Source organism: Capra hircus, chromosome 12 (genome assembly GCF_001704415.2).
Source record: "Capra hircus breed San Clemente chromosome 12, ASM170441v1, whole genome shotgun sequence".
NCBI lineage: Eukaryota > Metazoa > Chordata > Mammalia > Artiodactyla > Bovidae > Capra > Capra hircus.
Window position 1 is genome coordinate 14,108,647 of NC_030819.1, and position 25,341 is coordinate 14,133,987.

The 25,341-nt window shown below is 43.1% G+C and overlaps 1 protein-coding gene across 1 annotated transcript in view; it reads left to right on the forward strand.

Annotated features, from left to right (window-relative positions):
* Positions 1-25,341, forward strand: part of LOC108637253 (multidrug resistance-associated protein 4-like) — an 82,439-nt gene that overhangs the window by 21,604 nt on the left and 35,494 nt on the right. Inside the window, 6 exon segments of the mRNA XM_018056296.1 lie at positions 981-1,194; positions 1,710-1,799; positions 3,438-3,629; positions 12,950-13,044; positions 13,268-13,354; positions 22,572-22,668. Coding sequence (XP_017911785.1) covers positions 981-1,194; positions 1,710-1,799; positions 3,438-3,629; positions 12,950-13,044; positions 13,268-13,354; positions 22,572-22,668 — 775 coding nt within the window.

Genomic DNA, 25,341 nt, shown 5'->3' on the forward strand with positions numbered 1-25,341 from the left:
TTTAGGATTTTAACTTTTGCCTTAGGGAAGAGATGATTGGTAACATTTCTTCCAAACCAGCACCTTCAATAAGTGGCTGATGGCAAACTGTGGACAAAAATTGTTTTTTAGCTTGATTCCAAGGAACAGCCCAGCTTCTAGAGGGTAGAGACATATTGACACAGTGTCCCTCGGGGCTGAGACCCTGAGAACCTCCCCAGCCTGGTTTCGTTGTGATGTTCCAACAGAGTCTGGGCTCTGTTTTCTTGTTGTACTGATGTGTGAAGTTTGGGGTGGGTACAAGTGAATGCGTTTGTCCCAGTGTCTCAGTTCATAAAGATTCTTAAGATGGTGATAAGAGTGTGTCTCCCATACATGAACCATTTTGAATTTCTGTTAGGCTGAGATGTTGAAAGAACAGGGGGACAAGGATGGACTGCCATCGCTTCGTATGAAAGCAAATTTCTTACCCTTTTTATGGTGCTACTGATAAAGAACCCGCCTGCCAATGCAGGAGTCATAAAGAGACATGGGTTCGATCCCTGGGTGAGAAACATTCCCTGAAGAAGGAAATGGTCCCACTCCAGTATTCTTGCCTGGGAAATCCCATGGACAGAGGAGCCTGGTGGGCTACAGTCCACAGGGTCACAAAGACTTGGACGTGACTGAAGCTACTTAGCACCAGCGCCCTGAGAATCACTTGGTATTTTGCCAAATGGATTCTAAGGCTGGTTGTAGTATTTATTGAACTTCTAGAGTGTAGTGACTACGAAGTACTAAGGCTTCATTGTCTTTGAATGTAAAATTTTGGCTTAAGGTTAAAACTATTGTCTGCTTGTATAATAGGAGATAGATATTTTCTTTCAGGTGAATCATAAATGTAGTGTTTTGCCAAAAATGCCCTTTTAATATGCTAATGGTAAAAGTAAAGCTTGTGTTAAGAAAACTGGTAGAGCTTGCATTTCTAATTAAGGGTTTTTTTCCTTTTAGGAAGGCACCAGAGTAGTTCAGCCCATATTTTTGGGGAAAATGATTAATTATGTTGAAAACTCCAATCGCACAGATTCTGCTGCTTTGCATGAAGCCTACGGCTACGCGGCAGGGCTGAGCACCAGTGTGCTGGTGTGGGCTGTTCTGCACCACTTGTACTTCTATCACATTCAGCGTGTAGGGATGAGGCTGAGAGTAGCCGTGTGTCATATGATCTACCGCAAGGTGAGTGTCACTCGGTACCATGGTGTGTACCTCCCCTGAAACATCAGGAACATTTTGGGAAAGTTCTCTGTAAACTAAAAATTTTGTAACTGTGATCATTTATACTTTATTTGAGAAACTTGCTATTTGCACCAAGTCAAGATTTTTGTTGCTGTTTAAGCAAACATTTCCAATATATCAGTATGTTATTTTAATAAGTTAGTATACATCATAAAATTCGCATTTGAAATTTCAGCTTGTCATTTCAACTGCTAAATTCTGTGACTATCTAATATTGTGTCCATATGGATAGTTGGTAAAAGGAGCCTTCTAAAAGCAACTGAAGTTGTTTCAGACCCTGGAAGAGAAAAAATTGGATGAAAAGTCCTGTAGAACACATTAACTTAAAATAGGAAGGAGAAAAATGTGGGTTATATTTAGCATATCAATGACTATTTTGTTATTTTTTCCACTTTCTGAAGTAATATGTGTTACTTTATTGAAATGGGCAGATCTTTATAAGCTTTAATTTGCAGGAATCAGAAACCCCAACCCTACAAGGCCTTTCATTTACTGTCAGACCTGGTGAACTGTTAGCTGTGGTTGGACCTGTGGGAGCAGGAAAGGTAAGTCATGATACCTTGGTCAGCTTGCTGCAACGCCACAGCCCCTGTTAAATTCTCAGAGTTGAGGGACTTCCCTGGTGGTCCAGTGGTTAAGAATCTGCCCTCCAATGCAGGGGACATGGGTTGGGGAACTAAGATCCCACATGCCTCGGGGCAACTAAACCTATGTGCTGCAAGGAAAGATCTTAAGTATTGCAACTATGACCCAACTCAGCCAAAAATAAATAAATAAATATTTTTAAAAATTCTTAATAGTTGAGCATAAAGCCGTGTATAACACAGTTTGAACTGGGCAAATCTAGAATCGCTTTCCTCTAAGTGTGTTCCATGGGACATTCGTTTTGCAAGAAGGTTTCGTGGCCACATGAATCTGGGTAAATGCACACTGTGTTTTCCTTCTTCGTGTTTCACGTTGCAGAGTTGGGAACAGCTTTTCGGATGTTTGGACATCTCAGTGAAGGAAATTATTTATGACATCTATTCAGGACAGAATGAGACAGTGGGGACTTCTTTTTGTGATGGTGATCCCTCCAGGAAGTCTGGAGGTTGTGAAGGCTCTTCCAGGAAGCTTTGAGTGTTTTCTCACATGACTTGACTTGATCCTCTCAGTGCACATGTAGTGAATGTGCAGCCACGTGCTGGAGCTAAAGGAATAGATGTGAGCAAGGCCCTGACACCTCTGCCATCCAGAGACAACCAGGTTCTGGGGTGAGACAGATATGCAGGCAGATTATTTTAGCCTAGTGCCCTAGCACTGTTATGTGGGGACACAGACACACCACATCTGTGTGGTGTACAAGATTTGCAGGACATGTGTACATGCACTTAGTCTCTTGTGTTCTGTACAACAAAATACAGAAATCTAAACATTAAGTGTGTACATGAGAGGTTGATGATTTTTTCTGTGATGGACTATTGCTCTTTGGACACAACTCACTTCAGAGTTCTTTTAATAATCATCTTTAGATATAGTGTTCACATGTAAGTATTTGTCAAGTGAAGGACACCCAGATGTAGGAACAGCTGCATAAGCATCAGATGCAAGAAATACGCATCCTGTTGGGCTGCTCTGCTAGTTAAGAATATTAAACATTCTTATTTAGTCTTTGTTGAGTATAGCGCTTCATTTGGGGGAAATTCTTGGGCACAGTAGATTGTTATATCATTTTATTAGTATTTCTTGTCAACTGTGGGTTTATGTTGACCAACAGTGTTATTTTCAACTTTTTGGTTGCAACTGGAGAAGGCAATGGCACCCCACTCCAGTACTCTTGCCTGGAAAATCCCATGGACAGAGGAGCCTGGTGGGCAGCAGTCCACAGGGTCGCTAAGAGTTGGACACGACTGAGCGACTTCACTTTCATGCACTGGAGAAGGAAATGGCAACCCACTCCAGTGTTCTTGCCTGGAGAATCCCAGGGATGGGGGAGCCTGATGGGCTGCCATCTATGGAGTCGCACAGAGTCGGACACGACTGAAGCGACTTAGCAGCAGCAGCAGCCAGAACCATACTTTATCCTGTTCTAAACACAAGCGTTCTATCATGTATCAAGTGCCAGGGTGGGGTCAGCTGTGCTGAGGCATTGTTCCGTCCTGAGTTGCTGCCTGTTCACATGTGTGTGTTGCCGTCTGTTTCAGTCGTCACTGTTACGTGCTCTGCTGGGGGAGCTGCCCCCGAGCCAGGGACAGGTCAGCGTGCATGGAAGGATCGTGTATGTTTCTCAGCAGCCTTGGGTGTTCTCAGGAACTGTGAGGAGTAACATTTTATTTGGGAAGAAATATGAAGAAGAACGATATGAAAAAGTAATAAAGGCTTGTGCTTTGGAAGAGGTAATGACTCCTAAGTTGGATATACTTGAATTTTAAATAATGATAGTATTGGTTTAACCTACAAGATTTGTTGAGAGTTTTTATTTATTTATTTATTTTTATTTGAAAAATATCTTTGATTGTTGCTGATTATTTGAAGCTGATCTTCTGGGTAAACATGCAGGTATACACATTGATGTTTTAATCTTGATGTGATAACACTTACAGAACGCCGTTTTTTGTTTTTTGTTTTGTTTTGTTTTGTTTTTTCCCCCTTGAGGGGATCAGTCCATTCTATGAAGTTTCATTCACTTTTAACAATTAATAGAAATTTCTAAAATAGCAAGCACGGTGTAATGAATCCTCATGCACCACTCCCAGCTTCAGCCAGGATCAGCTGGTGGCCGGTCTTGCTGCATCTCTACCCCTGGGCTTTGCCTGCCCCACCCCCAACCTAGATTATTCTGGGGCAGATCCTAGAGATCATATTAGTTCATCTGTCTACATTTCATTAGTTTTGTCTAAGAGAAAAAATCTTTTCTCTTTGGAAAAAAATCACCACATTATTTCACCTGAAAAATAACCCGAATTCCTGAATGTCATCAACCTTTTAATCTGAGTTTACATGTTGTTAGACATCTCACTGAGAAATCTTGTTCACTATTGTTGGAATCAGATTCCTTAGTTGTTGCCTCCTTGATCCCTTTCAGTCTGTAGGTTTCCCTCTTTACTTCATTTTTTATTTATAATTTATTATTTAAAGAAAATAGAATACTTATGTTTCTTCTTAATACTGCATCATTTTGTTGGAGAAGAGATTGTTTTTAGAAAGTGCATCAATTTTCACAGAAAATGGCAAAGTGAAATGTTTAACTCTATATTAGGATTTAGATGAAATTAGTGAATGAATGAGGAAAACTAAACTTATCTGATAGAATATAATTTGGCAGAAAGAAAGAATAATGTAAATACCAATCGATAGTTTGTTATTCTCTTGGGTTATAAACATCAGTGAAAAACAGTTTCAAAGGGCTCCTGATGGTCTCTTCAGGGCAGTTTGGACATCTGACTATTCTTTTATACTGTGAGGAAAAGGCTGGGACAGACTTCCAAAGGTTTGGTGTTAAAGGCTCCAAACTCTCTTTGTGACGAAATAGTAATTCTGCTTGAACGATGGCTTGAACATCATAGATGGTATCAGGTGAGCAGCATTTAATGATAATATGGACAGAACAGAATTATTCATTTAATGGCTGCTATTTCTTTCTCCTGGGCTTGTATTAATGGGAGATTGTGCTTTTGCAGAAATGATGTGAAGTTAGGATTTTTATTAAATGGTGCATAGACTGCATAAGAGAAGAAGAGGAGAAACAAACGTGAAACAGTGAGACAATAGCTTCTATTTATTCAGAGTCCATGTGCAAATCATTTTTGTATCTGTCTCTCACACATGCACATGCACACACATAAACAGGGATATGATTTATTAATTCTTTATGTCCTTGATGTTCCTATCTTCATTTTATAGTAGGAGAAACTGAGACTTGAGGGGGTCAAACAGCTCATCTCTGCATTTGCAGCTCAAGTTCAGATCTGTTTCTGCATAACCCTAGATTCCATGGAAGGTAGGGTATGGAGTAAACAGATTTTGGGCATTTCCTCTTTACCTTAATCACTTCCAGCTCCTGACACCCAGATCAAATTCCAGAGACCGGTGTTCTCTCTCCCAAGTAAAAATGGATACTGAAGATTGGGTTCTTAAGGATACAAAGTTGATAACAAATACCAAAAAGCAAAGATTAAAAATCTAGAGTAGAAGTTAGATTCTTAAAAATACAATATTAAAGAAAAAAAAAAGAGTCACAAAAATTATAAAATATATATATATATATATATATATATGAAGTTTGCTTTAAAAATAGGGTCTTTTTTTTTTTCAAGGTCAATGGTGATTGCAGCCATGAAATTAAAAGATGCTTACTCCTTGGAAGAAAAGCTATCACCAACCTAGATACCATATTCAAAAGCAGAGACATTACTTTGCTGACTAAGGTCTGTCTAGTCAAGGCTATGGTTTTTCCAGTAGTCATGTATGGATGTGAGAGTTGGACTGTGAAGAAGGCTGAGAGCTGAAGAATTGATGCTTTTGAGCTGTGGTGTTGGAGAAGACTCTTGAGAGTTCCTTGGACTGCAAGGAGATCCAGCCAGTCCATTCTGAAGGAGATCAACCCTGGGATTTCTTTGGAAGGTATGATGCTAAAGCTGAAACTCCAGTACTTTGGACACCTTATGAGAAGAGTTGACTCATTGGAAAAGACTCTGATGGTGGGAGGGATTGGGGGCAGGAGAAGAAGGGGACGACAGAGGATGAGATGGCTGGATGGCATCACTGACTCGATGGACATGAGTCTGCATGAACTCCGGGAGTTGGTGTGGACAGGGAGGCCTGGCATGCTGCAATTCATGGGGTTGCAAAGAGTTGGACACAAATGAGTGACTGAACTGAACTGAGAACGTTATAAAAATGAAAATTAAAGGAGTAATGGGGGGCTTAAAAATAATAAAAAAATGTGTTCAAATTTAAAAAATTATAATAGCAAAAATATATCTAGAACTTTCTCTGGAGCTGTTGTGGACAGTGTGGGGTCAGTTCATTTTCAGATAGTTCGTTGGTCCAGCTTGTACTTCTCAAGGTCTATAAGCCCTTTCCTATGTAGTCGGTGCTAACTACAGGGTTTATGGGAAAACCAATACAATATTGTAAAGTGAAAAAATAAAAAAATAAATAATAAAGTGATAATCCCTAAAAAAAAAAAAAAAAGAGCTTTAGAGCTTCATTGAAGAATGACCACATGCATATGTGCACATGGCTAATTATGAATCTGTTAATTACTGTTTTTTCTAGTCTTATCATCTAATGTATGTGACTTTATTAACATGAAAAACCTTCAATAAATAATAAAGCTGGGAAAAAAACAAATTCCAGAGACCCAGCCAGGGTGTGCCTGTTTCTTTCGTGACCTTGCTTTTCTGGTGAAGAAAGAGGCACACCCTGGTCAGGGTCTCTGCTTACATGCCCCTTACACCTTCATCCATTGCTCACTTTTTAAGAAATTCTTACTTCTAAACTTCCTCAATTGAGAGGCAGCACAACACCATGGATAAGCATGGAAACTAGAGGCAGTATGATGTGAAAGAGCAGAAGTCTCTGAACTGACTTGAGCTGGGTCAGATTCTAGCTCTTCTGTTCAATAGCCAAAAAGGAAAGATATACCTGTTGAATGCAGAGTTCCAAAGAATAGCAAGGAGAGATAAGAAAGCCTTCCTCAGTGATCAGTGCAAAGAAAAAGAGGAAAACAATAGAATGGGAAAGACTAGAGATCTCTTCAAGAAAGTTAGAGATACCAAGGGAACATTTCATGCAAAGACGGGGCCAATAAAGGACAGAAATGGTATGGACCTAACAGAAGCAGAAGATATTAAGAGGTGGCAAGAATACATGGAAGAACTATACAAAAAAGATCTTCACCACCCAGATAATCATGATGGTGTGATCACTCACCTAGAGCCAGACATCCTGGAATGCAAAGTCAAGTGGGCCTTAAGACGTGTTATTATGAACAAAGTTAGTGGAGGTGATGGAATTCCAGTGAAGCTATTTCAAATCCTAAGAGATGATGCTGTGAAAGTGCTGCACTCAATATGCCAGCAAATTTGGAAAACTCAGCAGTGGCCACAGGACTGGAAAAGGTCAGTTTTCATTCCAACCCCAAGGAAAGGCAATGCCAAAGAATGCTCAAACTACCACACAAATTGCACTCATCTCACACGCTAGCAAAGTAATGCTCAAAATTCTCCAAGTCAGGCTTCAACAGTACGTGAATTGTGAATTTCCAGATGCTTAAGCTGGTTTTAGAAAAGGCAGAGGAACCAGAGATCAAATTGCCAACATCTGCTGGATCATTAAAAAAGCAAGAGAGTTCCAGAAAAGCATCTATTTCTGTTTTATTGACTATGCCAAAACCTTTGACTGTGTGGACCTCAGGAAACTCTGGAAAATTCTTCAAGAGGTAGAAACACCAGACCACCTGACCTGCCTCTTGAGAAATCTGTATGCAAGTCAGGAAGCAACAGCTTGAACTGGACATGGATCAACAGACTAGTTCCAAATCAGGAAAGGAGTACGTCAAGGCTGTATATTATCACCATGTTTATTTAACTTATATGCAGACTACATCATGAGAAATGCTGGGCTGGATGAAGCACAAGCTAGAATCAAGATTGCTGGGAGAAATATGAAAAACAGATATGCAGATGACACCACCCTTATGGTAGAAGGTGAAGAACTAAAGAGCCTGTTATGAAAGTGAAAGAGGAGAGTGAAAAAGTTGGCTTAAAACTCAACATTCAGAAAACTAAGATCATGGCATCTGGTCCCCTCACTTCATGGCAAGTAGATGGGGAAACAGTAGAAACAGGGACAGACTTTACTTGAGGGGCTCCAAAATCACTGCAGTTGGTTATTGCAGCCATGAAATTCAGTTCAGTTCAGTTCAGTTCAGTCGCTCAGTCATGTCCAACTCTCTGTGACCCCATGAATTGCAGCACGCTAGGCCTCCCTGGTCATCACCACCTCCTGGAGTTCACTCAGACTCACGTCCATCGAGTCAGTGATGCCATCCAGCCATCTCATCCTCGGTCGTCCCCTACTCCTCCTGCCCACAATCCCTCCCAGCATCAGAGTCTTTTCCAATGAGTCAACTCTTCTCATGAGGTGGCCAAAGTACTAGAGTTTCAGCTCTAGCATCAGAGGCATTACTTGCCAACAAAGGTCCATCTAGTTAAAGCTATGGTTTTTCCAATAGTCATGTATGGCTGTGAGAGTTGGACTATAAAGAAAGGTGAGCCCTGAAGAATTGATGGTTTTGAACTGTGCATTGGAGAAGACTCTTGAGAGTCCCTTGGACTGCAAGGAGATCCAACAAGTCCATCCTAAAGGAAATCAGTCCGGAATGTTCATTGGATGGACTGATGCTGAAGCTGAAACTCCAATACTTTGGCAACCTGATATGAAGAATTGACTCATTAGAAAAGACTGTGATGCTGGGAAAGACTGAAGGCAGGAGGAAAAGAGGATGACAGAGGATGAGATGGTTGGATGGCATCACCGACTCAGTGGACATAAGTTTGAGTAAACTCCAGGAGTGGGCAATGGACAGGGAGGCCTGGCCTGCTGCAGTCAATGAGGTGCAAAGAGTTGGACACGACTGAGCAGCTGAACTCAACTGACCCCCAGAACAGTGATGTAACCTCATTTAGTCTCAGTTTCCTCGTCTAGGAAATGGGGTCAGTACTTATCAGGTAGCTTGTTGCAAAGATTAAAGATAATCAGTGTTAGGGTGCAACGCAGTGCTTGGTGCACAGATCTTACCCACCAGGAGCTGAGAGAAGCTATGTGCATGCATACAAATTATTGAGCAGAATAGGACAGGTCCTTCAGAAGAAATGTATGCAAAGCCTTAGGAACCCAGCAGGAAGAGATTGAGTCCAGGATGGTTTCATGGGAGAGTGTGTTTGGGCTGAGCCTGGAAGGATGGACAGGATATTGACAGGCCATGAGAGGAGGGGCAATTCCAAACCGAAGACAAGCGGTAAAGGAAGGTATGGCCTTCCATTGTTTGACTCCGGAATCCAGCCTCCTCTGCCAGGGCGCTCATCAACGGTTTCAACCTCTGCACCATAGCGTTTCTACTGTTAAGTCTCCACCATTGCGGAAGGGTCCTTGGTATGTTTCTGGTAGATGGTATCAAACCAGCTTCTTCATTTCCTAGTTTGCCTCTAGTTTGTGTATCGGCTGTTCAGTGAAAATTGAGGTTAAAATTGAGGTTAAAATTCAGTGAAATTCAGGTTAAATTTAACTTAGAGGAAAATAACATGAACAAGAACACTTTCCTGTCAGTGGGAAGAACTGTAATATATGCTCAAGTCAGGCTTTTCCCTTTAACCTAATCAGAAAATCCTGGCTGGGAAATTAGCCTGACTTAGATTTTACCTCAAATCCTTTAAAATGTTCTTCCCATCTGGGACTTGTCCATTAATAATTTACAAAGTCAGCAACACACTCAAAGTCCTACCACCAGAGTTGAAGAGAGCCCATTTCTTATGCTCGAACTGTGCTAAGTGAAAGAGTGAACGTCAGTGCCTTTTCTAGAGCATGTTGCGATTGCTGTGCTATAATGCAATGCTATTTGGGGAAGGAAACCAGAAAAATACATTAATAAAATTAAAGGATATTGAGGGAGGTGGGAGGGGGGTTCATGTTTGGGAACGCATGTATACCCGTGGTGGATTCATGTCAATGTATGGCAAAACCAATACAGTATTGTAAAGTAAAATAAAGTAAAAATAAAAAATTATAAAAAATATATAAAAATAAATATAAAAAAGAAAATTTAACATCTTAAAAAAAAAACAAAAACAAAAAACTAATAACAGTTTGCAAGGACTGTCAACAGTGAAACGGAAATCCAGAAAACAGTGTGTGTGTATGTATGGCTGGAGCCTATCTTAAAATGGTATGAAAACCAGGAGGGAGAGATGGTATTAACCTCTGAGCTTGATGAGGAAATGAGATGAAATAATGAATTTTCATGACAGAACAATTGCTGCTTTTCATTTGATCCTCCCTTGTTAAGCTTTGAGTGAGCAGGGAACCTGTGTGTGTCTGTATGTCTTTGTGGCTGTCAGGGAGGGTTATGATGGAGACACTCTCTTTCTTGTCCTCATGGTATGGTCACAAACTTTGCATGTTGTGATTCACACTGTGAATGGGGTCCCCCTGTTGGATTAATGAGAAAATTGGCATCAGTCATCAGTAGCAGAGCTTCCCTGATAGCTCGGTTGATAAAGAATCCGCTTGCCATGTGGGAGACCTGGGTTTGATCCCTGGGTTGGGAAGTTCACCTGGAGAAGGGAAAGGCTACCCAATCCAGTGTTCTGGCCTGGAGAATTCCATGGGGTCACAAAGAGTCAGACATGACTAAACGACTTTCACTTTGACTTTCATCAGTAACAACTCAGTAAACGATGACCCTGTTCTTCCTCATGCTCCAAACACCATAGTTCTCTTCTTACAACCCACACGCATCCTATCAGTAGGTCTTACAGACTCTGCCTTCAGAATGTGTCTGGAGTGTGCTCCATCTCTCCATCCCTGCTGCTCCCACTGTGGTCCTGGCCACTGTCATCTCTCACTTAGATTATTCTAGTAGCTGCCAGCACGTGGAGTCCCGCCTATGGCAAAGGTCATGAGGTTAAGGGGCTTAACAGGCAAAGCCGAGTTGGGCCTTAAGGGAGCCTCGCTGGATCTGCTCATGCATCTGCCCCAAAACTAGAGTCTGTCTGCCTTACTATATTATGCCTTTCACCTACTCTTCTGACATTACAGGGGGCTGTCCCCCCACCACCTTTTTCTGGAAAAAGTTAATCCAGAGCTTTTAGATAATAAGTCTCCTGGGCATAATAAGAGTGTTTCAATCCAAAAACCCCTCTGATGGCTTTCTAGCCTGCCTGCTGGACGCTTACAGCTGTGCATGTGATTGTTTGTGGCCTCCCGACTGTGAGAGGCATGGGAAGCTTAAAACATTCTAGGAATGTAGGGGCTTCCAAGGAGTCAAAATCATTAGAATAGGACTGATTAAGGGTTTCACTGTTGAGCCAATACTTGCTGCCAAGTTTTCATATCTTTTATTTGTTGATATAGTTGGCATGTAGAAAAAACAGGTAGTAGCCCTGGTATTAGCAACATTAGATCTTTGAGTTAAGTACTTTCTTTGTTATAACCCACTGCACCTTTGTTCTACAGGAATGTAACTTTATTTAGTACTTTGAGGGTGATGCAGATTAAAGAAAAAACCCTTCAAGGGAAAAAGAGTTTTCTGGTTGATAGACATTTATCTAGGAAAAGAGCCATAAAAATGTTAACAGGCCCCCTGGCCAGAAGATGATGTAAAACCACCTAAGACCTTTTGTATATGGGAAGGTATGCAAAAAGGAAGCCTGGTCTCAATAAGGGTCAGGACTGCTGCCCCTGCCTAACTCTGCATATTCCATTATTTCTTTATGTACAACTTGGGGTATATAAGCTGTTTTCGAAAATAAAGTTGTGGGTCTGGAACTGATGCTTGGCTCCCCTGTGTCGTCTTTTCTCGTTTTACTGGCTGAATTCCCATCTGGAGTGTGGAGGCTCACAAAGTCTACTTATTTTCCCTGGCTTCTAAGACCCACATGAGACAGAGCCCAAGGCAGGGCACCCTCTGCTATTCAAGTGGGCGCCGGTGGCCTATGTAGATGATGCAAACTCCTTGTCTCAGAGTTTTATTGGTTTTCCCCCTAAACAAAGTTATTCAGCCTCTTTTCTCAACTAATTTTGCTTCTACACTATTCTTTGCTAATCTCTCTTTATATCTCTAATAAATAAGTCTCTCCTCACCGACTCCATCCCCTCTTTGAATTCCCTGGATTCACTGGGTCTGGACCCTGGCAAGTAGCCTCCATACTTGTATCTACTCTCACTCATTCTCCCTTACTGCTTGTTTTCTGCAAAGCACAGGAGTGAGTCTGTAAAAATCTCAGACCAGGTCAGTCCTCCCTTCTCCCTCTCCTCCTGTTACTGGAGTGACCCCAGGCTCCTCCTGCTGTCTCTGCCCTCACTCCCCTCATTCTTACTCAGCTCTGGTCTCCTGCCTCCTTGCTTGTCCTGAACCCCTTGGGCACCTCCCCGTGGCCCCTGCACTCGGCCCTCCCTCTGTGTGGAGCAGCCTCTCCAGGTCTGCCGGAGCCCCTCCCACTTACCCAGATCTGCTCACCCCCGACTCTGAGCAGAGCCCTCAGGCGCCAGTGTGGACTCACTTCCCTCCTTTACTCTCCACCCCCCTGAGCCGGCTTTCTTTTCCTTCTCATCCTCAGTAAGTGCACTCAGGTTAATTTCCCTTATTGTTCACCCCCCACTGTGGAGAGAAATTCTAGGCGCTTTGTTTCCTCATGGCTGAATTCATTGTGCCTAGAACAATGCCTGGTGTATATTGATCCACAATAAATATCTGTTAGAATGGTCAGATGCATAAATGTTGTAAAAAACTACAGAATGAAAACAAACAAACAAAAAGAAACTGAGGATTTTTTAAATTGCTCAGTGTGTGGTTTAGCCACTATGAAATATACTCATTGTTGTTGATCAAACACTGTGGGGAGAACTGATGCTAAATAGTTAGGATGGTAGGAGGAGAACATATTTTAGATCTGTTTTTTCTTTTTTCTTCTCCTTTTCTATCTCCACGTAGGATTTACAGCTTTTGAAGGAAAATGATATAACTGAGATAGGAGACTGGGGAACCCCACTGAGTGAAGGACAGAAAGCCCGGGTCAGCCTCGCCAGGTAAATGGGGTTTCAGTTGCCATCCTGCCCTTCGTCCTCCACAGCTCCTAGTGGATGTGAGCACACAGACCCCGCTCACAAGGTAGGCCTGTGTGAAGCAGGGTCTTGCCTCTTTCCCTGGGCTCTTGGAATGAACCTGGGGTTGTTGGATGCCATCATGATTCAGGGATGAGAACCAGGGAGTGTGAAGTGTCCTCTCCTAACGTCTCTATGTGTTTTCTAGAGCCATGTATCAGGACGCAGACGTCTACCTCCTGGATGATCCGCTCAGTGCAGTGGATGCAGGAGTCAGCAGACACTTGTTTGAACAGTGAGTTTTCTCCTGTTTTCTATCATCTCTGCTTTCCAGGAACCCTGTAGAGATTGGGGAAGAGAGCTCAGGAAAGCTTTTGTGCTTCAGGAGACTCAGCTTGGTCTGCCCTGGTGTCTCTCTCTTCCCTCCCTTCCCCCCAACAGAAGATCCATTGTAGAGAAATTTTGCATCACAATGAGGTCAGGACAGGAAAATACAGAAGGTGCGTCCAATGTGTGAAGGACAGTGGGATCTGTGCTTTAAGGAGTGAGGAATAGATGGGAGATTTCCCTGTGACCTGCAATTGATAACCAGATAACTGTGATGGATCCATACCCTTAAATAAGAAAGATGATGAATGGTTTTTAAATCATAGAGTTGGACCCCATAATCTAGTACTTAGTGCCAGTCTTTTTCCTCCATCATGTGTTTAAGGCAAATTAGAAGCAAAATTTTTGGTACTGACACAGGGCGTCTGTCTAAAGGCCCTGTTGGTTTATGCTTATTATTCTGTAGGTTTGGAAATTCTTAATAAGGCCTAGAATTAATACTAACTTATTCCACATCTAAGTATGAATTTAATCGTTTAGCATTGCTTCACGGATGCTTATTTGAATTAATACTTAGACCCATGATGTAGGGTTAGCCTGAATGTGGAACTAGAGATCTAGAATCTGATGGAAATCTTGACTCTCAGTTTTGTGTTTCTGGAATACATATTGCTCTTGGCTGGCCACAGAATGACTGAAGTAGAACAACTCTTATGCTTTTCTGTGAATAACGTGTCCTAATACACGCTGACTGAAGCCTCTGATGGAGTCTAGACTGGCCTTTTTGAAAGCCGCATGAGCTTGCTTTTGCTAAAATAGCGTCCTCATCTACCCCATGGTTGCTTACCTTGCTGTTGTCCACCTTGTTAAGGCCAATGAGCCTTCCAGCTGCACTTATTAATGCCCTGCTGTGTACACTGAGATCAATGCCCTTACAGATGTCGCTGCACAAAACCTCTTAGTTTACAAGGAGGATGGAGAGCCAGGAGAGAGGAAGGCCCCACACTAGGCAGCATAAGGGAGACTAGGATGCTCAGCTCTCATTTCTGTCTCTGAGGAACCTGTCTTAATGTGGAGCTTGTTAAGACAGATGCCTGGGAAAAGGTCAGCTGAGTCAGGGTTTAGAGGTTTCCGTACAGGATAGTAAGTGCTGAATGGAAGTGGATGTTGGAAAGCTCCCTATGCCCCGGGCTGGGCGGGAAGTGCCCTGGGGGTGTGCAGGCTGGGTGTGTATGTAGAGGCTGAAAATAGGACCCAGTTCCCTTTGCTGGAGGATGAGTAGAAGCACAGGAAGCGAGGCTGTGAGAACAGAAAGCACATCCTCGCCTGCAGGAGGCGGGTTGTACAGCAGAGAGAAGCTGTTTGGGAATTCTTGCTGTCAGGTCCTGTGTTAGTTTGCTGGGGCTGTGTCTGTCCAGGCTGCTCTCACAGAGGCCAGAGCCTGGGAAAGTCCATGTGAGGGTGTTGGCAGAGTTGGTGTCTGGTGAGGACCCAATTCGTGTCTCCTCATGTGGTGGAAGGGGTGAAGGAGCCATGTGGGTCCCTTCTATAAGGGCACTAGTCCCATTCAGGCAGACTCCACCCTCACGACCTCACCTCCCAATGGCCCCATCTCCAGTACTTTCACAGTGGGGATTAGGTTTCAATGTATGTATTTTGAGGACACAAACATTCAGTCACAGCAGGTTGTTAGAGATGACAGTGCTGGGGGAGCAGTGTGAAAATAATAGAAATTCATTCTCTCACAGTCGGGTAGACTCTCATGATCAAGGTGTGGGCAGTTTGGTTTCTCCTTAGACCTTCTCCTTACTTTCCGATGACAGCTTCCTCACTGTGTCCTCGGACATGGTCCTCCCTCCATTCATGCACATGCCTGTGTTTCTGTCCTTATGTCTTAGTCTCCTCTTCTCAGGACACCAGTCAGATTGGATTAGGTCCACTGTAATTAAGGGTAACAGTTAGCTCTTTAAAGGTTCTGTCACCAGATTCTAAGGTTTTGGTCGTCAATACGCCATTATATGAATTTTGGGGGAACAGAATTCATTCACAGCAAGTCCTAAATAGCAAAGTAAAGAGACTTAAGCAGATCAGTGGAATGAGTGAGAGAGATATGTGAGGAGCTCTGAGCTCTGGATATGAGGAGCTGGGATTCAAAATCCATTAAGCAGGGGTCATGAGGCAGGTACCACTGAAGGCTGTATGTGAACGGCGCTTAGTGTTGGGGCGATGAAAGAGCTCTGGAGATGGATGGTGGTGATGGTTACACAATGATGTGAATGTACTTAATGCCATTGAGCTGTATGCATAAAAAATAGTTAAATGGTAGATTTCATGTTATATATATTTTACCACACACAAAAATTACACATTAGCATTGAATCTTTCAGAACAAAAGAGAGCAGGGCAGCTGACATGTGGCATGGCCTCCCACTCTCCGATCTGACACCCTCTCCTTTCCTACCCTCTTTTGATTGTGATTTGATAAATTTTCTCTTATTTAAGGCACCTAGTGGCTCAGATGGTAAAGAATCTGCCTGCAATGCAAGAGACCTGGGTTCAATCCCTGGGTCAAGAAGATCCCCTGGAGGAGGGCACGGCACTATTCTTGCCTGGAGAATCCTCATGGACAGAAGGTCCTTGCGGGCTATAGGCCATGGGGTTGCAAAGAGTCAGACATGACTGAGTGACCAACACTTTCACTGATGACTTTTCCCTTAGGAAGTGCCTTGTGGCTTGTCATGAGTTCAATGATGGGATACTAATACTGAGACATGAATTTCCATCCCCCACTCTCCTGGCATCATGAGTAGCTCAGCCTCCCTGTTCCCAGCACTCCATTCTGAACTTGCAAATGTCTGCTATCTGCAAAAGTTCCCCATTGCTACAAGAGCAGTTTCTGCTGGCTCTTGTGTCTGTGTCACAGGGAGGGGAAGGGAAAGTTTACTGATTGCCATGTATCAGTGTGCTGAACACAAAACCTCTCTCAGGTGTTTATAAATGTGAGGTGTTTATAACATGTTTATAAAGTACTCTCCAACCTTTTGGTTTAATGACCTTAGATGTACACTTAATAGAAGCAAGCTTGTTAAGATTTGTATGCTAATCAGAATCACATTCTCTAGGGAAACTTAGGGCAGGGATCACAAAGGCAATTTAGGAAATCACTCAACAGCGACTGAGAGTGTTCTCAATGAGTTAGGCAATTGGACAGAACAATATGCTATGAGAGATGGTGGTCGTGTTGAAGCTTAGTCGTGGTGAATATTTTCTATTAAAAGTGAATGAATCACACTTCTACTACTTGCCATTATCAGCTTTCTTTAGTCATGAGTATATTAATATATACCAGGTTACTAATGTTTGTGGTTTTTATAACTATATTTTGTGATGATTAAGTGGGTTCTATTACCTATAGAAGATGAGAGTCCTTAGATGAACTGATGCAGTCTCACTTGTCTCCAGCCATGGATCCTCTCCTGGTTCAGCCCCACATCATCAGACCCCTGCCTCCTACGTCATCAGCTTTTCAGGTCTGTCTTGATCAGACTCCCATGCTGCTGTCTACACAGCTCACCCTCCTGCTCTGGCCCTTCATAGACCTCCCCCTGCCCTTCCCTCCCATTCCTCCCATGTTCAGGAAGCAGCTCTAGGTCCTCAGAGAACAGGCTTCTTTGCTGTCTGCCCCCATCAGCCTTTCTAGCTCTTCCCCACACCTATTTAGTAATCCACTGTGCGGGCTTTGTGGGGGTCCTTTCTCACCCTTGTCTGTCTATACCTACTGGCCCCTCTGTCCCAGAGCCAGGAAGCCGTGTGCCAGGACACAGAAGGAAGATGGAAGATGGGAGCTGCCATTCCCTCCCACTCCTCCAGGGGGTGCCCATGCCCTCTGTCTTCTCACTGCCCTCAGTGGGTGCACTTGACCATTTATGAGTCTCCCCACCCCCTAGAACCTGTGAATGCATGAAAGCACCTCAGCCCAGCATTTTCTGTCCCAGACCCCTGCACCTGCTGTGTCTTCTTCCAGGGATGTTTCCCCAGAGAATCCCAGGGCTCCCGTGTCTCCCCAACTAAGACAGCAGCATCTTTGCTTTTTCTTCAGAGCACACATCATGGCCTGATAGTACATGTCCTATACTCGTTCAGTGTATCCCCCTTTTACATGGTGCAAAGTAATGTCTGCTTTCTTGACCTGAAACGTACAAGGGAGTGGCACCTCAGTAAATCTCTGCTGATTGAATGGAAGAAGGTGCAGATTCTGAATTATTTGTATCACCTCTACCATGGAATGTGTCTCCTCTTAACACAGCTCCTATAGAGAAAGATACTGGATTGGCCAAAAAGTTCAGTTGGGTTTTTCTCTAAGATGTTATGGAAAAACCCAAAGGAATTTTGTGGCCAACCCAAAAAATAGAATTAACACAGCTCTTATATAACACTAACAGTTAACTTGTTTCTGAATCAATCATTTTTATGACATAACTTGGAAATCTTTACTCTGAAACTTGAAAAATAGACTATCTTCTTAGAGATGAATAAAAAGCAGTATTTAGGAAAATCTCAAGTCATTAATTGGCCACTTTGTTGTAATTATTTATGTTACTTCATCAGCAATACGTGAACCATGAACTTCCAGATGTTCAAGCTGGTTTTAGAAAAGGCAGAGGAACCAGAGATCAAATTGCCAACATCTGCTGGATCATCAAAAAAGCAAGAGAGTTCCAGAAAAACATCTATTTCTGCTTTATTGACTACTGTGTGGATCACAATAAACTGTGGAAAATTCTGAGAGAGATCAGAATACCAGACCACCCGACCTGCCTCTTGAAAAACCTATATGGAGGTCAGGAAGCAACAGTTAGAACTGGACATGGAACAACAGACTGGTTCCAAATAGGAAAAGGAGAAAGTCAAGGCTGTATACTGTCACCCTGCTTATTTAACTTCTATGCAGAGTACATCATGAGAAACGCTGGGCTGGAAGAGGCACAAGCTGGTACCGGGGTCCCGCCCCGTTTGGATCCATGGTATCCGAAACGTGTATGGCAAGGCAAGAGAGATATATAAATTTAGAGAGAGATAAGGAAAGAATTTGCAGTTAAGAGAATAGAGGAGAGAAAGAGGCTTATATTCCTTGGTTTACACAGAAAGTCAATAAAGCCTCGAGACAAGAGACTTGCAGCATTTACGTAGGCCGCAGGCGCCCTCCTGGTCTCCCGAGGGAGTGAAGACAGAGGGCGCCTTCCTGTTCAGGTCTTAGAAGCCCAGGCAAATAAGTAAACATGGCAGACCTCTGTGCTCCAGATGGGAATTAACCTGAAAAGGAGAGTAAGAAAGGAAAGATGACACGGGGGAACCAGGCTTTAGTGGAACTGATCCTGGTCCATCTCTTTATTTTTCAGGGAAGCTTTTATACTTTAAGTTGTACATAGAGATAAATGTAAGAAATAGAGTCATGCAGGGTCAGCTGCTCTGACCCTTATCTAAAGACAGAGTGTTCTTTGCATACCTTTGTTCTTACAGGGTCTTACATTTGTTTACAATATCTTCTGGTCTGGAGACCGATTAACATTTTATAGCCCCATCTTTCTTTCTATTGATAAAGGTTAGTCAATCAGAAAACTTGTTTTCCCTTAAGATCTACTTAGTCTTAATATAGTGATAAAGTTACATTCTTACATAGCAAGGAAACAATGATTTATAACAAAGAAAGAGGAGTACAGTGATTTATAACAAAGAGAAAATCATTAACTCAAAAGTCTAGTATTTCTAACATCAAAACTACTATATTTCTTTTTCTACGTTCCAATTACGTTGATTAACATACTCCCAGATGCCTAAGGATATGGAGGCCTGGCGGCAATCATTAACTCAGCAATGGAACCCTTCACCAATGATTTTTATCTTTAGAAAAACCCTATGCTAACTAAGACTTTCAAACTACTCCAAACTCTCTGTGCTGTTTATGGTTGAGAGGTTGTAAACAATCATGTGCGAAGTAGCAGGAGTGTAGATCAACTTGTCACACAAGCTAGACTCCAGCATAGAGGTTTCAGCTGAGACACTCCTTTTATATGCAGGAGACTATTAACTGGAGCTCTAAGTTAATTTTCCAGAGAAAGGTGGTTGGGGATAGCCCCTGTTAATAGCAGAAGAGTGTAGTATAACAGACAGATTTTGGTTTCAGGGGTAGATGCTCGAGCAGATCTAGGGGACACCTTGAGTCTTGATCGCCTTGCCTGTCAGGCCTCTTCCGCATGACCTTGTCATGGGTGGAGTCAGGGAGTCCCTTGAGTCCTGACCCGCCTTTGCCCATCAGGCCACTTTCTCATGACCTTGCCATGGATAGGATCTCCCTTGCTGGCTTCCGGCAAGCTGGAATCAAGATTTCCAGGAGAAATATCAATAACCTCAGATATGCAGATGACACCACCCTTATGGCAGAAAGTAAAGAGGAACTAAAAAGCCACTTGATGAAAGTGAAAGTGGAGAGGAAAAAGTTGGCTTAAAGCTCAACATTCAGAAAACGAAGATCATGGCATCTGGTCCCATCACTTGATGGCAAATAGATGGGGAAACAAACAGTGGAAACAGTGTCAGACTTCATTTTTGGGGACTCCAAAATCACTGCAGGTGGTGACTGCATCCATGAAATTAAAAGATGCTTACTCCTTGGGAGAAAATTATGACCAACCTAGATAGCATATTCAAAAGCAGAGACATTACTTTGCCAACAAAGGTCCATCTAGTCAAGGCTATGGTTTTTCCTGTGGTCATGTATGGATGTGAGAGTTGGACTGTGAAGACGGCTGAGTGCCTAAGAATTGATGCTTTTGAACTGTGATGTTGGAGAAGACTCTTGAGAGTCCCTTGGACTTCAAGGAGATCCAACCAGTCCATTCTGAAGGAGATCAATCCTGAGATTTCTTTGGAAGGAATGATGCTACAGCTGAAACTCCAGTACTTTGGCCACCTTATGCGAAGAGTTGACTCATTGGAAAAGACTGTGATGCTGGGAGGGATTGGGGGCAGGAGGAGAAGGGGACGACAGAGGATGAGATGGCTGGATGGCATCACTGACTCTATGGAGTGAGTCTGAGTGAACTCTGGGAGTTGGTGATGGACAGGGAGGCCTGGCGTGCTGCAATTCATGGGGTTGCAAAGAGTCGTACATGACTAAGCGACTGAACTGAACTGAACTGAACTGAACTGATGGAATGTTAGGAAGCAAACATTTTACCACTTTTGGATTGCTCCAACTTGGACATAGAAACCCATCTTATTTGGTTAACATCTGCCTTCAGGGACTGTTGGCAAGTAATTACGAATTAAGGAGAAACAGTTCCATTAAAAGCTTTAGTACTAAGTCTGAAGAGGTTTATTCACTCAGGAATCTTAGATACAAATGCTGAACTAAGACATATCAAAGGGAAAAATGAATCCCTTTGGACTTAATGAAGCAATGGTGTATATATCTACATCCTGGGGTCTTGCTTCTGATCACAGACCCAGTGTCCAGAGTGTCCCCTTAGGACTTTTCTGTCATGAGTCCAAAGCACATGAGTGCTCATGGTTAGAGAGGAGTGAAGAAGGGGGTTGACAGTTACTGAGTGGACTGGTGGTTTGAGTGCTCAGAACCCGTGGGTGAGTTGTCCTTGGCCTTGTTTTGAGATGAAGAAACTGAGGTTTTGTCATTCATCTGACATCAAGCTCGTGAGAGGGACTGAGCTGCAGTCTTCTGCCTTCACACTCTTTATCTGACTCACTCACAGGCTGAGCTCTGGCCCAGGTTCCTGAGATTTGCTCTGTGAGGGACTTGGGCACCCAGAATACCTGCTTGCAGCCCTGACTATGGTCACCAGGACCCCAAATCCAACTACTTGCTTCCTTGGAGGGATTGTGGACCTTGTGGGATGAGACTGGGGCTGAGTTCCTAGGGGTCTGCCTTAAAAATGTGAAGCAGTTGGAGAAGTTACTGTAAAAACACACTTAAGGTTGGATACTGAGAGAGGTTGTTGGCCTTCCAGACCTGCCAGGCCTGTTACTTGCCCAGGTTAGACTTAAAAAAGAGCCCAGAATCAGTGACAGACACACATATGGTTTAATGATTAGGGCCAACTTTCACGTGTAAAGGAAATCCTGGAAGAGCATCCTATCATTTGAGGCCCACATTGGAACAGGACATGGTGGTAGTCTTTGCTCCCAGAGAAAGGGGGCAGGAGAGGGGGGACATTACCTGTTATAGGGGAAGTTGATGTCAGGGTGGGCCACTGGTCACCGTGAAAACCAGCAGAGGGTCATGTCCCTCTTGCCCCTTTGACAAGCATCGTGGAGGGTTGTGATCTGAAGCTAGAGCCATCATTAGCTGGACCCTGGGACAGACATATAGGAAGGTCAGTCATGTAAGCAGGTGTAAGTGAAGCAGATACTGGTCTAGCAGGGGATGTATAGAGAGCAAGAGAAGAGTCATTTTGGGTGGCCTGATCACATAAGGGTCTTTGTTAAGAGAACCGGTGTGTCTTTTGGCCATTGGATGATTCCCATTGTGATTTGGGCCATCTGAATTCTGTTATTTAATTTTCATATTTGAAAGGTGTTCAGTCCTTATGATAGAAGACTGGCTTCCTGGATGGGACTGGGACTGTTGTGGAGACTGATGGAGGCCACGTTGGCATTCATTTTCTGTTTAATATTATTTGGGAAGAAGTGTCAAGAAAAGGCATTCTAGCAAAGGTTACCAAGATTCTATTACTTTTTTTGTTGTTAATGTATATACCATAAATCATTTTATATAACATAGATGCCTCTTTTCCCCTTCCCACATAGTGATAAAATATTAAGTTCAGTCAAGTTTTGGAATCTCAGTATTGCTCAATTATTTTTCATTATGAAATGTAAATTACTGTTAAGCTGAGTTTTTAGAAAAAGTTTAGCAAGTGCCTCCTTCACTGGACTGTTTTTTAGAATTTTTTTTAGCAGAGCTGGGTTCACATTTGCTGCTATATAAATTTGAGGACCTACTCAGGGTCATTGACATATTTGGATTTAATTTGTATTATTTATGTTTTATTTAAACTATAGACCTTTGCTGTGTTGTTTTTGTCTCATTATGTTTTCAGAATATGTGTTTTCAGTTTGGAGCACCCCCGCTAATGTGTATTTGCATACTGTACCTTTTACATTTGTAGGTGTATTTGTCAGGCCTTGAAGGAGAAGATCACAATCTTAATGACTCATCAGCTGCAGTACCTAAAGGATGCAAGTCAGATTCTGATAATGAAAGATGTAAGTAGTTTCTAGAAGCCTATGAAATTGCTAGCACTCAGGTGTGTTGAAGGCCAGACCTCCCAGCAGGTCACTCTCCTTGGATTCATGGTAAATGTCCTCTTCTCCTCAATTTAACTCTCTCTTTTTCTCAGAGCTGATGCTATTCATGTCTTTGAGGATCAATCCAAAGACCTGTAAAGTGTCACTATTAAACTTGAAGCCACATAAACACTAAAGCATATAGGAGTGCTACCACAGGACTACTGAAATATTACTGTTCTATTGAAATTTGTTAAGGATATGATGCTATTTTATTTATAACTTGTGTTTTCCCCTTATACAACTTAAGTCAAAGTTTTTTTACTTGGAAATTAGAGCTACTGAGACCTGTTTGTATCCATATGATTGTCAAGCACAATTTGCCTAAAGAGCATCTTCCATTAACACTAGAAGCGAGGTTGGGTAGCCAAGCACCTGGGTCAGAGACTCCCACTCTGCGTGTCTCCCTGCCCAGGTCTCTATGTGCTCAATATGTGTGGGAGGCTGTGCAGCAGGAAGACAAGGCCCTGCCTTCACAGGACTCCTGTTCTTATGGGGAGGATGTGACAAAGAGGGTGACATCCTGGCTGTCTCCTTGAGGAGCTGGTGCCTCATGGGGTCTGAATGACATGAAGGTGGGGGCCATGCAACACCTGGGGGAGGGGTTTTGAGGCAGGAGGTCCTAAGAAAGGAGCTGACCTGGCAGGTTGGAGGAACAGCAGGAAGACCAGTGTGTCTGAGGAGAGTGAGCAGGGGGACATGGAGGGAGCTGGTCTCTGAGCAGTAGGCAGTGAGCCTGGAAGTGGGATGGAAGCCTTGGATAGTCCAGAGCAGAGAAGTGATGTGGTCTGATGTGGGAGTTAAGAGAGTCTTCTTATGGTCACCGGAGTGGCGACAGCAGAAGCAGTTACAAGTCTTAGTAAAGCTGAGGAGACAGAAGTGTGGGCTCAGGATAGGGTATCAGTTTCTAGAGCTGCTGCAACAAAGCACTGCAAACTGGGTGACTTAAAACAACAGAAGTTTATCATCTCCCTGTTCTGGAGGTTATAGATCCCAGATCCAGGTGCTGGCAGGGCCATGCTCTCTATGAAGGCTCCAGGGGAGAATCCTTCCTTCCAGCTGGTGGTGTTCATGGACCTTCCTTGTGTTCCTTGGCTTCCAGCTGCAGCACTGTGGTCTCTGCCTCTGATGTCACATGGCCGTTGTCCCCATGTCTGAGTCTCTTCTCATAAGGATATCACTCATATAGGATTTAAGGTCACCCTGTTCAGTGTGACCTAATCTTAACTTCATTACATCTACAAAGACACTGAATGCAAACAAGATCATATTCACAGGCATCATGTTTAGGGCTTGAACTTACTTTTTGGGGGGCTACCAATCAACCCCAACTCCTAGTATGGCTGGGGATGGGGTGGAGATTAGTGAGAATATTTCAGGCTTACTGGTTGTTTGATGCTTCAGACTTTGGCTTCTTTGTCTCTGGGCCTCAGCACCTCCGTCATTAACCCTTGTATGTTCCACAGGCCCTTGGTCAGTCAGTTTAGTTGCTCAGTTGTCTGACTCTTTATGACCCCATAGACTGCAGCACACCAGGCCTCCCTGTCCATTGCCAGCTCCCAGAATCTACTCAAAGTCATGTCCATTGAGTTGGTGATGCCATCCAACCATCTCATCCTCTGTCGTCCCCTTCTCCTCCTGCCTTCAATCTTTCCCAGCATCAGGGTCTTTTCCAAGGAGTCAGTTCTTTGTATAAGGTGGCCAAAGTATTGGAGTTTCAGCTTCAACATCAGCCCTTCCAATGAACACCCAGGACTGATCTCCTTTAGGATGGACTGGTTGGATCTCCTTGCAGTCCAAGGGACTCTCAAGAATCTTCTCCAGCACCACAGTTCAAAAGTATCAATTCTTTGGTGCTCAGCTTTCTTTATGGTCCAACTCTCACAACCATACATGACTACTGGAAAAAGCATAGCTTTGACTATACAGACCTTTGTTGGCAAAGTAATGTCTCTGCTTTTTAATATGCTGTCTCGGTTGGTCAGATCCCCCATTTATCAAATGAACTTCTGTCCTAAGAAAGATTATTAAATGCAGAACCTCTGCTTCTCTAGAAGCAATATCTTGTGTCAACTATTAACCACTCTTTCAGGAATGGGGAGTTCAGGTTTCTCAGATTTGATAGCAGTTAATTTCATATTTGGAAGAGAGTGATACTAGTGTTTAAAACCCCAATGATGACAGTATTATGAGCACAGGATCAATGGGAGACAGAGTAACTTATTTAGTCTGTCCCTATATCTTTTAGGGTCCCTTATTGCTTCTTTTGAGGACACTACCCCTGATTTTAGTACTATCAGAACAACTATTTGTCCACTAATGAGCAACCATGGATGAGTTGGGGTCCATCCTTACTGTTTGTCTGGTTCCTCTCTAACAGCAGAAAGGGAATGGTTCCCCTCTCAACCTCTCAGAGTTGTCTGTGCTTGGCTGCTCAGTGAAATTCCTATCCTTGTACCACACTACTTGTTTCCTCATGTGTCTTATAGGTACTATGTAGGAAATGGTAATTTCATTAAATAGAGCCCTTGAGTTTTGCTTCCCAAGTGGAACAAGGCACAGTATATCCTGAATAATTTTCTAATTCTGTAG